This window comes from Dermochelys coriacea, chromosome 11, assembly GCF_009764565.3.
Source record: "Dermochelys coriacea isolate rDerCor1 chromosome 11, rDerCor1.pri.v4, whole genome shotgun sequence".
NCBI lineage: Eukaryota > Metazoa > Chordata > Testudines > Dermochelyidae > Dermochelys > Dermochelys coriacea.
The window spans coordinates 53583703-53600357 of NC_050078.2; the positions used below are offsets into that span (position 1 = coordinate 53583703).

The 16655-nt window shown below is 38.1% G+C and overlaps 1 protein-coding gene across 4 annotated transcripts in view; it reads left to right on the top strand.

Moving 5' to 3' along the window:
* Nucleotides 1-16655, top strand: part of MFSD6 (major facilitator superfamily domain containing 6) — a 30005-nt gene that overhangs the window by 4788 nt on the left and 8562 nt on the right. For all 4 annotated transcript variants that reach the window (XR_006278059.1, XM_038421881.2, XM_038421880.2 and 1 more), the window contains exons 4-6: nt 7215-7312; nt 14411-14572; nt 15229-15327. Coding sequence is in view for 3 of the 4 variants with exons in the window: in XM_038421881.2 (XP_038277809.1) it covers nt 7215-7312; nt 14411-14572; nt 15229-15327 (359 nt within the window). In the remaining variant the exon portion in view is untranslated. The remainder of the gene's footprint in view (nt 1-7214; nt 7313-14410; nt 14573-15228; nt 15328-16655) is intronic.

The following is a 16655-nucleotide window of genomic DNA, read 5'->3' on the forward strand; positions in this document are numbered from 1 at the left end:
GCTTCCTTTAAGTAAAAGATAAGATTTAAGGATTATTTATTTGACAGTCCACGGCTAAATTCTATATATTGGAGGTTTTGGCAATGACATGGCCCAGGTAAGAGATACGTACGTGGCACCTGATGTCGCCAGAAAGTACCCCTTGATGGAGCTGAAGCCCTGGAATTTACATGTGTATATTGACTTTAAAGGTGTATAAATGAACAAGAGATAATTATATCTTGTCTGTGTGTATGCAATGTAATTGTGGAGATAATCTGGATCTGGGACTTGCTCATGTTAAATGCATAATTTTCTTTTAGGGCACAGTGACATTGAGAAATGTATAATCATCATGGAAAGAACAGTCATTAGCAAATCATAGTCAAAATGGTTTTAAATCTGGGTATGAAGCAATCAATGTTTTGCTGAACAGGAGACTGCCAGTTTTGAAGTATATCTCCTACATGCAAAATTCTTTGGAATCTACAGTTTCATAGCTCCTGGCTGCCTGGAGTACCTTTAAATACTGCTTTTTTCATTAACCTTTGATGTTCCTAATCTTGATATCAGTAGGAGTTAGTTTACACAACATTAATTATAAAGTTTTGTAGTATAATGCTCCCGTGCATCCTTGGGAGTTAAGGTCAACTCTTAACGTGAGACCTAATTCCCCCTCTTAATATTTTTCTTTATACTGCAGTAGAAACCACAGTGTGCTAGATATTGTGCGCACATATATAGGAAGAAATTCCCTGCCCTAAGAACCTTAAAGCCTCTAGAAACATGTACGGAGAGGAGGAGTTAAAATATGCAAGCAAAGTGGTCAGGACAATCAGTCATAGGACTACATCAAGTTACTTCCATTTCCTGGTGTTTTCAAAATGTACTTGATTATAGTACAAAAACTTACTTTTAGCCCTTTTTGTTTCATGTGTGATTTAAGTAGGAAAGAGAAATGGCAGGACTGTGGAAGTAAGAGGGTAAAATGGACAAGAATGGGGGTGTAGATCTTGCTGCTTTTTCTCTACATTTTCCATATTAAGGATTTCTTTTTAAAAAGAAATTCCATTTCTTCTAAACTTTGATAGATATTGGGCAGAGCGTATTGCTTCACTTGACCTAAATTGCTTAGATACTAACAGTAGCTAGTGTCAGTTTAACACACGTCCCTTTATAACCACAGCCAGAACAATGAATGTATATTAACTGTTGGTCCTATTCTTTTCATATTTTAGTAATAACTAATACTTATTTATATTTTAGTCATAGCAACCTGCAAACTGTCCGCCCCAGGTGCTATCTTTCTCCACTAGCTCTTTGAATTTTGCAAAATAACATAGACTCTTGATCCACTGCATTAAAGCCTCTCCTCCCAAAAAGTGAAAACTATCTGGCAACGGTGAGGAGTTATGATCCTGTATGTCAGGGGTTCTCAAACTGGGGGTCAGGACACCTCAGGGGGGCGTGAGGTTATTACATGGGGGGTCGCAAACTGTCAGCCTCCATCCCAAACCCCGCTTCACCTCCAGCATTTATAATGGTGTTAAATATATAAAAATGTGTTTTTAATTTAAAAGGGGGGGGTCGCACTCAGAGGCTTGCTATGTGAAAGGGGTCACCAATACAAAAGTTTGAGAACCACTGCTGTATGTGATCCCCTTTGCATTGCTTTAAACACATTGACTGGTATGACTGCTTTATTTTATTTTACTTTATTTTAAGGTTACTTCACTTATTAATAAAATGAGTAGCATTAGCTTTCAACCTCACTAATGCATTAGGGATGTTTAATATATCTTATGGAAAATAGAGATAACCAGATGAGACCAGGGTTGTATGTTGTACATCTCTATCCTTTTTTAATGGCCCAAAACAGAATATGAACAATTTTGGCACATACAGGGTTAAGTGTCCTCAGAAACTGTGCAGTAAGTTCTCATATAATAGTGGGAGGGGAAAGGTTCCTCCCACTACACATCCAGCCCTGAAGACTTCCTAGGTCTGTTGTGAGGGAGATGACTACGACTTTTCTATTATGGTGTAGAAAGGTCACAGCTGAAGTTGTTCTATCTTCATTTAACCCCTACTACCAGCAAAGAAGTACACTGAATTCTACTTATTCTTCCTTCCATTCTAAAGAATAGAAGCTCTTGCTGTAATTTTTCTGATAGCTTAGCACTAGTACCTTCACTATCCCTCCTGCCTGAGTTTTTGGAGACAGGCACAGGCTTGATTCTTGTAATCATACGCTCTGACAGATAAATGGGGGGCGGAAATGTATCAGCACTGTTCACAGTAAGCTGCACCTCGGTAGATCAGCTACTCACACAACTCTCACATCCTCCAGGATAATGAAACTGCTGATTCCAGCATTCCAGGTTCAGACCCCCATGGGAGCTCTGATTAGATCTGAGCAGGTAACTGATGTTTTGATTTGGTGGAGGTTCTGAAAAATAAAAAAGAATAGACTTAGGTTGAACTGAATCTTGAAAAACTTAGTTTTGGGTTTGTTTCAGAGTTGGGATTCAAACCTGGGTCTCCTCCATCACAGGTGAGTGCCCAAACCACTGGGCTAAAGTCTACAAGAGGGGGCAGTGGTGGCATCACCATTTCCTCCAGCTGCCTCCTCCTCTGTGACTGGCTGAAACTATTCATGTCAAATTTTCATATAGTTCTGGATCCACCAGAGCTGCATTTTTCAGCAAATAAACTATTCATCTGAAAAATGTTGCCCAACTCTAGTTCTGAGACTCACAGCAGATTCACGTATCACTGTACTGATACTCAAATTATGTTGTAAACATTTTAGAGATCACCATAGCACTTTGTGCACAATTCAATGGGCAGTATTCTCCGTTTTACAGATGGAAAAAAGAGTTATTTGGAAGTTAAATAACTTGCCCGGTACAACAGAACAAATCCATGTCAAAGCTAGGCTTAGCACCCTGGCATCCTTATTCCAAGTCCCCTTCTTTAACCCTTAGACCATGCTATTTGTCACTTTCCCCCTTTCTGTTCAGCAAATTGAGGTTTTGTGACTTAATTGAATGATTACTCAGATTAAAAGAAAAGGAGTACTTGTGGCACCTTAGAGACTAACACATTTATTTGAAAGCTTATGCTCAAATAAATTTTAGTCTCTAAGGTGCTACAAGTACTCCTTTTTGCGAATACAGACTAACACAGCTGCTACTCTGAAACCTACTCAGGTTAAGAAGAAGCATATGAATGCATTTCCTGTGGCATGTTCTCTGATGGAGAGGTATGTAGGTGGTGGTGGGGTGGGTATTTTGCAGGATTTCTTATTGAGAGTTCTGTGCTATGTTGCACTGAAATTCTGCTTCCTTTTTAAAAAAAAAATGATTTCTTTTCATAAAGAAGCAGACAGTAGAAAGGTAAATGACTTACAGCTTTTATGTTTCCAAATTTCACATGCTTCACAGGATCTCTAATGTAATTATGCAGTCTTACAATTTGTCAAACCAGAAAGACAAGCCAATACAAAACCAGACAATAATGCATAGACATAACATGTCAGGGTGGGGTTAACAGTAATAAACTAGGAGAAGAGGTACATGAATAGGAGGAGGAGGGGGCAGGGAAAAAGAGGTTAGGTGGAATGAAGGTATGGCATTCTTTGAACCATCTCAATATTTTATGTCCAGATGTATCTAGAAAAGGGTCCAAGTTTCTTCAAATTGAGATAATTGCTTTCTGGCAATAAGCACTTCTTTCTTTGGTTGGTAACTCAGACAGTTCTGAATACCACTGCTCTATTCTGGGCATAAGCCTACTCTTCCAGTTGCTTCCTAGTTTTTATATGCTGGCACTTAGCTATTTTGTCTGCATGTCATATGGAGGGTAGGCAGTTTAAAGCGTCAGGGCCAGATTTTCAAAATAGCTCTCATTTAGGCACCTAAATTAAGTGGAAAGACTTTCAAAATTGTTTAGCACCCATTGTTCTACTGGGAAACAGATGGGTGATGACTAGAGCTGGGCAAAAAATTTTATGTGTATAGTGTATTGAAAAATGCAATTTTAGTTGACCAGAAACTGTTAGTAAATTTGACACAAATTTGCCAAATATTTTTGATCCCCATTTTGTTTTCCAGGCCTTAGATGCCATTCACAAAATGGCAGGAGGAGGTGGTGGTGGTGGTGTACTTTGAATTGTCACTGTGAATGACAATGAATAATCATTGGGCCAGGGAAAGAGCATGAGAATGACTCTCTAGACTGGTGATTAGGGTCCTCACCTAAGATGTGGGAGGACCCAAATCAAGCCCCTGCTCCACATCAAGCAGAGAGAGCAATTGAACGTGGATCTCCCACGTTCCAGATGAGTGCCCTAACCACTGGACTAAAGGTTTTATAAGGAGGGCAGTGGTTCCTCCATGTGTTTTTGTAAATCTAGCCCCTTACAAGTGCCCAAAAAGGATTTTTTTCAATTTGTTGAAATTTTTCAGTTTTGGTCAACCTGAACCTTTTTGGATTATTTTTTCATAACTGTCGGTGAACAGAAAAATCAGTTATTCGCCAGCTCTGCTAAGCAGCTGTGTCCTAAGATATGAAAGATCATGGAAAGATGAGAAAAATTAAACAAGCAGTTGCTCAGAAGTTATGATGAGGGCTCCCCAAGTACTTAGTAGCTCCTGAATTCAATGGCTCAGCCCTTCTAAAAGTAGGCCACTTTTAATTGGGTGCTTAAACTTTTGACACTCAAATGTGATCATCTTGGCCATTTTGGGTTCGGTTTATAAATATCTAGCTGAAATTCTGAAAGACCAGTAAACAGGAGAACATTGTCCGTATTACTTACTTGATTTTTTGCTTCTGAGCTAATGGAGGGTGGCAGAAAGGAAGAGAAACTGGTGAGAAAGGACATGAAAAGTGTGCTTACTGCATAGGGCCATTTTTCTCTTTGGGAGAAAGTTGGCAAGAAATTGTATGCTCAGAAGTCAATCAAGAAAAATAGGTGAAGTTGTTGGACAGAAAGATGGTAGAGATGAATGAATGAAAGGAACAAATTTGTTGTAGCTCTCGTTCCCTACAGATTTAATCTCCCTACCCTACTTTGCCTGTTAATGTCCGGCCTTGCCATTGCTCCCCATTTTCTGCTCTAAGTGATGCTCCAGTGTTACTATCCTGGCAACACACATCAACTATGGACCCCCTCTGACACAGTGCCATACCTGTGGAAGCATGGAGTCTGGAGCCAGCCTGTTGGGGTGTCTGGTAAGACTTTCTGCAACAATACATGAATTATTATAAAGTATAAAATATTAAGAACCTTGCAGATCTGGGCATTACTGCAGAAAGCACAGGCTTACCTGATCCCAGTAGGCTGACTCCAGTGTAGTTACGTTTGAGTAGTGATATCATGAGCAAAGTGGCCTTTGTCTGAGTGGAAGCCAGTAAGACTGAACATCATGGGACCTCTTTAAAAAAAAAAAAAAAAATACTGCATTTGTATTAGCACTTTCCATCTTAGATTTTTCAAAGTTTCTTAACATTGATTTAAGCTTCACAATACTTGAGTGAAATAGGAAATCATTAGCCCAATTTTACACATGGTAAATTGATGCACGAAGCAATTAAATGACTTTGCTAAGAGTGCATAGTGACTTTGAGGCTGTGGAAGAAATAAAGCCCTGATATTCAGAGGCTCAGGCCTGCGCCTTAACCTCCAGGCCAGTGTTTCCTTTTTAATTTTCCTGTGGTTCAATCCTGAGTATGGTACTATACAAGCCCTCGTACCTTGGTTATTTAAGAGGTGCAGTGCATCATTCTAAGATTAGAGTTTTTTTAAATATCTGTGGCCACCTTGAGCGTTCTACAGTTGCTCCCACTTGGAACAGGTCCACTAGAAACCTGCAGGTTGAATAACAAGATCTTTTATAAAACACCTGAGTGCAGATCAGTAAATACTGCAGTCTCCTCTTTGCCCTGTAGGGAGGTATAATAAGTAGGGTGTTAAAAGAGTGGTTGAAATCAAGAGCCAAAAATAACCTTTTTAAAAAAAAAAATCAGAAAAGTTATTGTAAAGTTAGGTGAACCTGATACGTGTCAAATGCAAAACAGGGAGGAAGTTAGTGTTACCCCTGTAAGTATGGATGAATGGTAAGGGGGGTTTAGTCACGTTCCTTTTCCTTTCTGATTTTAGAGGTTGCATTTCCTGGCAGTGATGGACAACAAGGGAAAGTGACTTGTCGCTAATTTAGACTAATTTAGTCTGTTATCCAAATCTACCTCTTTCCCTGGTCCTGGAAAAGAGATTTATCTCCTCCTACTAGAATGTTTCCTTTTTAGAACCACAGGAAAGATATGATGCATAACAAAGGCTGCTTCTAGTAATGCTAGTTTAGCTTGGTGAGGAAGAAGCAATTGGGTTGAAGCCTGAAAAGGAGAGAGGATGTTTGGTTAAATAGTATGATGAGAAAATGAACTGGGAAAACTGGACTTGAGCTTTCTGGTCACCGTTATTTTAAAACTTGACTCTTAACCTCTTGCTTCCAAATTGGATTATCCTGTGAAAACTAGACAGGTGACAACAGTAGTGTTGTCACTACATGAAGTATGTATTGTTTTTTGTGGAAGAGTACATATTTCAGAGAAGTAGTGAACTGGATGCAACTCCTGGAATGCTAACTTTACATCAGCATGGATGAAATAAATTTCTATAATAATATGGACCTATATTCATCTTGAACTGTACAGCTCTGTTACTAATTACAGGATGACACGATGATGTCTGAATCGCTGAGGCATTTAAAAAGGCTGGTGTGAGGTGTGATGGAAACTATATTCTCTCTAAAATATAATGCAGTAAGAAATTACATAAAATGAGAATAGACATTACCTAGTCAGAAGCTCAGAGGGTCTATTAACCCTAGACAGAAACATCCCTCTACTTAGGATTAATTTGTTTTCCATTAGTGGTTTGAAAAGAATTCTCCTGGGGTTTTGTTTAAATTTAATCAGTCACATTTTTATTTTTAACTTGGAAGAAGGTTAACTGCATGCCTGCAGAGCGGGAAGAGGTTGCGTTTAGGTGTGGGATCTTTGTAAAGGAAGATTTTTGAGTAAGAAATTGTTACATGTGAGCACACGCTTCCTTGTGCTGCATTTTGCATTCTTATTAGGATTTAGAAAGCAATCCGGTATATTTATGGTACTATACAAGACATGGCAACTGCAAACCTCTGACTGTTTTTCTTCTTTCCTCCCTTTAGAGTGCTCTATATTGGCCTTGCCTGTAATACAGCTCGCTACATTTATATCTCCTATCTGGAAAATGCCTGGACTGTTCTCCCTATGGAAGTACTTCAAGGTAAGATGATGCAGTTATGATCTTATAGTATAAAGTAAGCCACTTAAATTATTCATGTTGCCATCTAAGCTGTGATTAAGAGAAAGTCCAGTAGCTCTTTGCTTCTGACTATAAATATCCCAGAAGACTTTATGATTTCATAAATTTTTACAGTGGTCGTCATGGAAAAGGTTTGACGTCAGGAGGTTGGTTCTGCGGTTGATCTGCACACTGTTCTGTTTGTTGATCCAAACAGATCTGTTTGAGATCAACACGCCCTATAACTAAACAAAGAGACAGGAGCATGAGTTGAATACACACCTGCACATGCTGCTTGGTTGCTGGAGTTCATAAGCTTCTTTATATCTATTACATGCAAAAAATCAACATGATTGAAAGACAACAGTTTAAAAAGAATGGATTTATGTTTGTGCTAACTTTTTTTTTTTTTTTAAATGCCCTAGCCACCAAAGAAAATATTCTGGAACATCCTGTCAAATTTTTCTGCAGTTGTTTTTCACTGGTGTTTGTGATTTATAGCTTAGGCTATTGTAACCTGACAGGAACTTAGGTTTCAACAAAGCCCTATATGTCTTGCAAGACAAGGCAAGCCTTTTAGTTTTACTTTTTATTCAAATCAATTGCTTACAGGGCCGTTATTTTAAATTAGAGATATTAATGATATGTGTGGTTTGTGCAGAAGCATCATTTTGAGTCTTGCTGTCAGATGAAAAATCATATTTTTTAAAAAGACCTTAGCTGTATTACTAAAAGCGCATTAGATTACTGTAATTCAGATTTACTTTCTATATATATTTATTTTCTACCATTTATACTCTTAATTTACTGTAGCATGCAATACCATTCAAAAAAAGATCACATCCCACCATATTACCATTTTTGAGGTGGTTCTAATCTGAGACCTAGATTACTTGACTCTCCCATTTAAAGTGAGCAACATCCGATGAGTCACTACAAGTTGTGGTATTAATGAGCCTTCTGTTTTGATCTAGTGCTTCTGGTTTCCAAATGTTTTTTTTTTAATTATATACATCATATGAGTGCATTTTAATGTAGTAATTCAAAATTTTTGATTTGGTAAGTGTCTTATCACAATATGCTCTAACAGTGTTTCCAATGCCTAATGACTTTTCTGTAGAATTACATATTTAGCAGAACTGATAGAGTAAAATATGGCAAACTTGTGCTGTTTATTACCTAGAGTGGGATTTGGAATTTGTGATTCCTGAAGTTCTCTACGTAAAACTGTTTCATTTATTGGTCTCTGATTGTCAAATCAAAGTAAATTAAATACTTGTATGTAATGGTGGATAAGTTAATTTTAAAGAAGATTAAATGTTTAATTATCATAAAATTAGAAATTTTCAATTGAATTTCTAGATAAGAATTCAAGGCCACCACAGGGCATGGAGAGATTTCTAGAAGAGACTGTGCAAACTGCATCTATTGATTTGTAATTTAAACCATGCAGCAGTTTTGTTGCTCTCAGTGTATATAAGTTGGTGAGAGCTGCTCAAGCACAGCATCTTCTTAAGACAGAAAATGAGAGTTTATTTTACACTTATTTCCTAATGAAAGTGTTTGGAAACCATAAGCCTTGTTTGTTCACAAATGCACGGTTATATAAAAATAAGGGGTTGGATTAACTTGGATTGCTAGAAGTTTCAAGGCTGCCTGCCAAATGAGTGCCTGTGGGGTGTAAATACAATGCTCCAATGTGTTCATTCTCCAATCATGCAAAGACATGAATTAATGTAACCTATCTCCAATTTTTGTCAGGTTACAGCAGAGCATTCAGTAGCCTAAATTATAAGTTCAGAAAGTCATTGAAAAATTTAACAAAGAAAGGATGTTCCAGAACATTTTCCTTGGTGGCTAGAGCATTTTAAAAAAAAAAAGTTAAAACAAGCATAAATCCACCCTTCTTAACTGTTGTCTTTCAAACATGTTGACTTTTTGCATTTAGTAGATATAAAGAAGCTTAAAAGCCCCATCAATCACTTTTCTGTCTCAATACAGTGACTGTAGTTTTAACATTAAAATACTCAGGCCATGTCGGTTTCAAAACAATGGGCTGAACTCTATTCTGGCAAAGAATTTTTCCCAGTATAAAATTACCTCATCTGTCTAATAGCAGCCATTCTAAATTGGCCAGCTGGGTGATGAGACTAATGACCTGAAAATATCAATTTTAAAGATATGGAGCTGTTACAAAGTGGCAACTGGCTAAAAAGCTCCAGAAATGAGTACCAGGACCAATCTTGCTTTCCTTTTGCACCTGAAGCTCCAGTTTAAGTTAGCAAAGATGGTTACTTCTGTGGAGTAAATAACATTGGGAAGGGAGGGATGGTTTATTCACCACAGTTTTATTAGACAGGCTATGATACTAAAATCTTTTCCTTTTACACTATCAGAATTAGTTTGAAAGCTCTTTATATAGGCGCTGACCATCTGGTTATATAAAGGTTATAATTTGATTGTGACTCTTCAAGGAGGAGCAATGGACAGTTATGATCTGAGAAACAATGCCAGATTTGTCCCAATAGAATAGTTAACGGACATAAAAAGGAACAGTCCTCACAAAGGACAGCCAAGACAGAACAGGTCTCTTCTTGCCTGCTTCGTGTGCCTTTTGCTGTAGAGCTTCCTTTGTATGTCAAGATAGTATAACAGTGTAATGGGGTCACAGAATCAATTTGTGGCTATTTTAAACAGCTAGGTAGGAGAGTCAGAGTATAGGTATCTGAATCCCAAAGGGAGAGAGGGGTATGTGGGTAAATAATAAAATATTTTTCCTTTTTTGTTTGGATGAATTACATCCCATAAAATATCCATGCTCTAAAGCTAGTCTGCTAGAGGTTAGCATGAGTAGAAAACTTCAGTGTAAATTGTTACTGTAGATCTTGTGTCCAAAGAGATGCCAATGGCTAAAGCAAGACAGTGTATTTGATTTTTTTATTTATATTTCACATGGACAGTCTCTCTTGAAACATTTAACTCGTTCTAATCCTATATGGACGCCCATCACAAAAAACAAATTATTTAGTAACACACAGAAAATAAAAAGCAAACTTCTTCCTATTTGGCTCTAAAGGGATTAAGTTCATTTTGAAGGGAATTAAAAACACCAGACACTTTTCTGGACCATATTGTTCTAGACTTGGGGGGGGCGTTTAATATTGTAGCCTTTGGTTTTCCTTAGCAAATAAATGAGCATGGTACTCAAATTATTAAAAGTACACCAGAAATGTTTTGGATTTGCCAGGTTTTAACTTGATGATTAATATTTTATTCTCTTTTGTAATTGACAGTCTGAATGGATTACTTAAGCTTTTAAGTGATTTCCTTAATCAGCATATGACATAGTTTTCGAAAAGCTGAATCACCCTTGTTAGTTTGCCTTTAAATTGGGGATCAAGACAATAGTTACTTTCTACTTAAAATGAAATCAATCGGGAATCTCATCAGTATGTAACCAGTAGGTTTTTCAAAATTATTACTTTTTAAATTTTTGGACCCATATATACTGTATAAAGTAGTCTGAAAATGATTCAGCATGTCTAGCATAAGTTGTCTTTCAATAAGCTTGATGTGTTTATAAGTAAGGACAGACTCGCAATTCAAAAATTATTTCTAGATGTGTACTTAATCATGGTGTAATCTGTTGACTAATCCTCCGTTACTAAGTTTCCTGAAGCTCCCATATATTTTTGTTGTAACGTACCTAAATCAGACTTTTTGCAGAGAGTGAAAAATAAATAGAACTTTCTAGCCATCAAATAGGCTCCTAACCAGAAGATCAGTTCCAGTATATTGCCATTTATTAAATGAATACTATGTAATCCTGTATGTCAGTATGCCACCTACAGATTTATTTCCCTTATCTTATTTAATTTAGTTTATGTGGCTGTTCAGTCTACACTGATCAGCAATTGCAGAACGACACAGTCTCTCCCTGATGCTGGTTAATAAATCAGATACATAGAACTGATCTCTGTTGGTTAAATCATCCATTCTCCAAACCATTTTTCTAAACTAGCAGTTGGGCAAATGCTAGCAATGGCTAGTCAGGTCATGAGCTGTGACTATATTTAAATCCACCCAACCTTGAAAAAATATCACCAGCCAACCCATGAGAGTTGTTTGTTTGTTTGTTTTTTAAAGCAGAACCACATTAAAATAGCTTCAGGTGTGTTCACCATGTAACTCTCTACAAAATTGCCATTTTATTCTGGCCTGCCCCCAAATGCAGGATTTCAAATTGAGGCTGCAGAAAGCAACCTTCCCCTCTCCCTGCCTGCTGCTAATTGGTGGGTTTTTTTTGTTTTTTTTCTTTGCTCCATGACATCCAACCACTATGTTCTGCCTTAGGCAAAATTGTCTCTGCATTTTCTGATTTTCCATGGTAAGAAAAAAAAATAAAAAAATAAAGGCACCCAAAATGTATTATAATTTGATTAGCCAAGAGTGCCTCAAATGCATATGCATTTTTTAGATCTGAAAGGACCTCTACCACTGTTAGCAATGGAAACTGGTGATGTCTGACAGCCGGTGGGCGAAACTGATTTGTAATGGCACACTTAGAGCAGACTTACAACAGTGGAAGAAATCCTGTTGTGTCTGATTCAAAACAGCATAAGCAAAGCTTACTATATCTTGCCGAACCCTGAGGAACCTCTATGGTCTGTCAGCCAAGATCTCCCAAAGCCAAGTGCAAATGCAAAGTGAGTAGTGCCAAGAGTTTGGAAGAATTGATTTTGAGGTGGTTCTTAGAATATGCTTTTATTTTCTTTTTTTAATCAGTTTGATTTCCATAGTGGTATGTCTGTGTACATGTAAGGATTAGCTTTAAACTCCTTCCAATGTGGCAGTAATGTTAAGGCCTTTCTACATTTAAAACATATATCACCATAACTGTATCAGTCATGGGATGTGAAAAAACCACACTCCCTAACAATAGAGCCAGACTGACAACACCCCTGATGCAGCTATGCCAGCAGAAAAGTGCTTGTTTAGGGAGCTGGTGTTCCGACCCTAGCAGAACTCCTTGTACTGTAGGCGTACACTGTGTCTAAACTACAAGGCTGTGCTGGCAGCTATAGTTATGCCAGTACAGGCTTAGTATTGCAAACATAGCCTAAGAAATACTGACAATGTGATTGCCCATAGGCTATGAGCCAGTTTTAGGGTTTGTGAAGCCCCCAGCTACTCTCATGAGGAGGAGGAGCTATTGACAGAAAATGAGTTGTTGCTAGGACTGTCAAGCGATTGAAAAAATTAATTGTGATTAATCACACTGTTAAACAATTATAGAATACCATTTATTTAAATATTTTGGATATTGCAACATAGAATACAAAGTGTACAGTGCTCACTTTATATTTATTTTTAATTACAAATGTTTGCACTGTAAAAAAGAAAAGAAATAGTATTTTTCAATTCACCTAATACAAGTACTGTACTACAATCTCTTTATCATGAGAGCTGAACTTACAAATGTTGAATTATGTACAAAAAAAACTGCACTCAAAAACAAAACTATGTAAAACTTTAGAGTCTACAAGTCCACTCAGTCCTACTTCTTGTTCAGCTAATCGCTCAGACAAACAAGTTTGGTTACAATTTGCAGGAGATAATGCTGCCCGCTTCTTGTTTACAATGTCATCTGAAAGTGAGAACAGGCATTTGCATGGCACTGTTACAGCCAGTGTCGCAAGCAGGGCTGTCCTTAGGATTTATGGGGCCCTACACAGTATTATTAAACTGGTGCCCCTATGCTTGACCACAGCCCGGGCGGGGAGGGATGAGGCAGCAAAGGATATAGAGCTGCCCAGCCCGCCTCACGGTGATGGAGAGTCACCGTTCCCTGCAGAGACCTCTGTACCCTCTCCCTCATGCAGAATGCATGGCGCTGGCACATTCGGTTCAGTGAAGACGGCCTTTGCCTAAGGAGACTATAGTGGGCGTTGGGTGTGCGAGAGCCGACCCACTCTTACCTGCTGTCATGGGCGGTGGCTAGCTCCCCTGCCCACCTCTTCTGCCTGTGGCCCCACCATACTCTACCACTGCTCCGCCCCAGGCCCTGCCTCATTCCGCCCAGCCCTTGCCCTCTCCCCACTGTCTCCCTCCGCTCTTCCCTCCCCCACCTTGCTCACCCCCTTTCAGCCAAATCCCTGAACCCAAATGAAGTGAAATATATGGCAAAATGTGGGTAAAACAGAACAAGAGACATACAATTCTCCCCCAAGGAGTTCAGTCACAAATTTAATTAACGCATTATTTTTTTTTAACAAGTATAAGAATGGTGGCCAAAGCATGAGGGTGCATATGAATGTTCAGCACATCTGGCATGTAAATACCTTGCAATGCCAGCTACAAAAGTGCCATGCGAATGCCTGTTCTCACTTTCAGGTGACATTGTAAACAAGAAGCAAGAAGCATTATCTCCTGCAAATTGTAACCAAATTTGTTTGTCTGAGCGACTGGCTGAACAAGAAGTAGGACTGAGTGGACTTGTAGGCTCTAAAGTTTTGCATTGTTTTGAGTGCAGTTATGTAACCAAAAAAAATCGACATTTGTAAGTTACGCTTTCACGATAATGAGATTGCACTACAGTACTTGTATGAGGTGAATTGAAAAATACTATTTTTTATCATTTTTGCAGTGCAAATATTTGTAATTTAAAAAATATAAAATGAGCACTGTACACTTGTATTCTGTGTTGTAATAGAAATCAATATATTTGAAAACGTAGAAAAACATCAAACATTAAATTTCAATTGGTACTCTTATTTAACAGTGCGATTAATCATGATTTTTTAAAAACGCTATTAATTTTTTTGAATTAATTGCTTGAGTTAACTGAGATTAATTGACAGCCCTAGTTGTTGCATCTCTAGGCAGGTTGGGCATCACAGAAAAAATGGAAAGCTTTGTTATTTCATGAAAGACTGATTTATACTTCGGAGGAACATGGCTGACTTTAGTACTTTAATAAACTCTTCCTTCGCAGGACATTTAACTGCTGCTGTCAACTAATAAATGAAAACAGATCATGGTAGCATATTTACTGCTTTCTAAAATGTTTCCTCTCCACAGGTGTAACACATGCAGCCATATGGGCAGCTTGTATTTCATATCTTAGTGCTGCAGTGCCTCCAGAATTAAGAACTTCAGCTCAGGGGATTCTACAAGGTCTCCACTTAGGTCTGGGCAGAGGCTGTGGGGCTATGATCGGAGGGGTTTTGGTCAACTATCTTGGTAAGCAAACATTTTATTTAAGTGTGATTGCAGTTTCTTAGTATTGCAGCAAAACTGGACTAAAAGCTCATGTACACTTAATGTATTGCTAATGATGCCATATTTGTTACCCTCAATCACATAAAAAATCTATTTAGACACATGTAGATGTTGTACACTGATAATTATGTGTTTGTAATGTTATGCTTTGAATTTTTAGTACTATGTGAGCAAATCCACTTCTAAGCACTGCCCTGTCCTCAGCTAGACAGCAGGATGAATCCTTCATCAGATGACCAATGACGGTTCACTACTGTGTGGTTGTCATGCAACCTCTGCACCCTCAATTGAAAAGTGAAAGCATAATTTGTTTAGAGTCCATGTAAAATAACCTGCTGCTGAAAGTGCTGGGGTGGGGGGTAAATGACCTAATGAGAGTTTGATCTTGGGTGGACTCTGATGTGGTATCCTGAGTAGATCAAGAGGACTGTTCATCCACAAAGAGATTGGCAGAAGATCATACAGAATGGGCTGCCATGGTTGCAAACCTTTAGCAATGGAGATGCCATATAAAAAGAGAGTTTACATGGGATATTAAGCAGTGAATGAAGTCATCACAATGTCTGTCTTTTCCTTTATTACCTAAACAAATGCTCTAAAAATAATTCTCATTACAGGGGCTGCAGCAACATTCAGGGGGATAGGAATGGCCTGTTTAGTGATCCTACTGCTCTTTGCATTAATCCAGTGGCTAGCTGTTCCTGATGAAAAAGAAGGTAAATTGTCAGGTCAATGAGACCAAGACTGTTCTATGTTCTGATGATAACTCGAGACAGTGTGTGACATTTGAGATATGTGGTCGTAATACAGGAAAATAGCCCAGAATCATTCCACAGGAGCTGTGACATTTTTTTTTTCATTAATCCTATATATTATTATTTTTACAGACCGAAAATAAACTTATTTCATAGAGATGAAAAATAATAAGCAAACATTTAGTGTCTTTTACTCAAATGTTTTTATTCCATACTAAAACCCAGATAGATCTGAAGTTCATTTTTCTTTATCCTAAAAATACAAGGGTTGTCCTTCAGTAGTTCTTGAGTTGCCTGTGTTTAAGAATGTTCAAATATTTGTTTTGCCTTTATTACTTGAACACAGGTGGAAGAAATTATGGCACCAAAGAGGAACTTGGACTGGATAATTGCTGTTTCTGTTGCATATGGAGTACATGTGTGAACCTCCCAAATGCATTCATATTTTTCTCTTGGGCCATAGTTCTCTAGAATTTAATATTCTAATTATTGTATTTCCTTCTGCATCTGTGTACTTGTTTGCAAATCTTAAACATAATCTTGCATCCACTTAAACATAAACCTAACTTTAAGCATTGTAATAATCTCATTGATTTAAATGGGATTACTCACATGAGTATAGCTAAGCATGTGCTTAATTGTTTGCCATTTCAGTCCCTGAAGTATTTTACTTGTTAGTATTTTATTTAAGCTTTCTTTTGAAAATATCTGAGGAAAAAATAGTATATTTTACCTCTAGACTGTTTTACATGGCACAGAGCTATTGCTCAAAAAATCTAGCCCACTTATTTTGTTACTTTTTTATATATATAAATATCCTGCAGCAATCCAGAATCTTTAGGGCACAGTGTGTCAGGCAATAAATCACGGCATTGATCAGATATTTCTGCATAGACTGTCGGTCCTTCATCAATTGAGACTGAGCCGATCACAACACATCTTTCAATCTTCTCTCGCTCTGGCCATCCTTCGCCATGCTTGTCCATATCTCCTTGTTAGGAAATCATCCCACCTCTTTGGAGGCCGACCGCATGGTCGTTTCTGTTCTCGTGGATACCACTCGGATATAGCTGCGGTTCATCTGTTGTCGCTGAGTCGGGCCACATGTCCCGCCCACCGCATTTTGCTTAGCCTGGTTTCAACAACGTCTCGCACTCCAGACTGCTGCCTAATTATTTCATTGGGGATGTGATTGCGGAGCGAAATGCCCAAAAATGTTCGTTCCATCGTCCCCTGTGTGACAGACAGTTCATGTTCTTCGATCTTTGTCAGCGACCATGTTTCGCTGC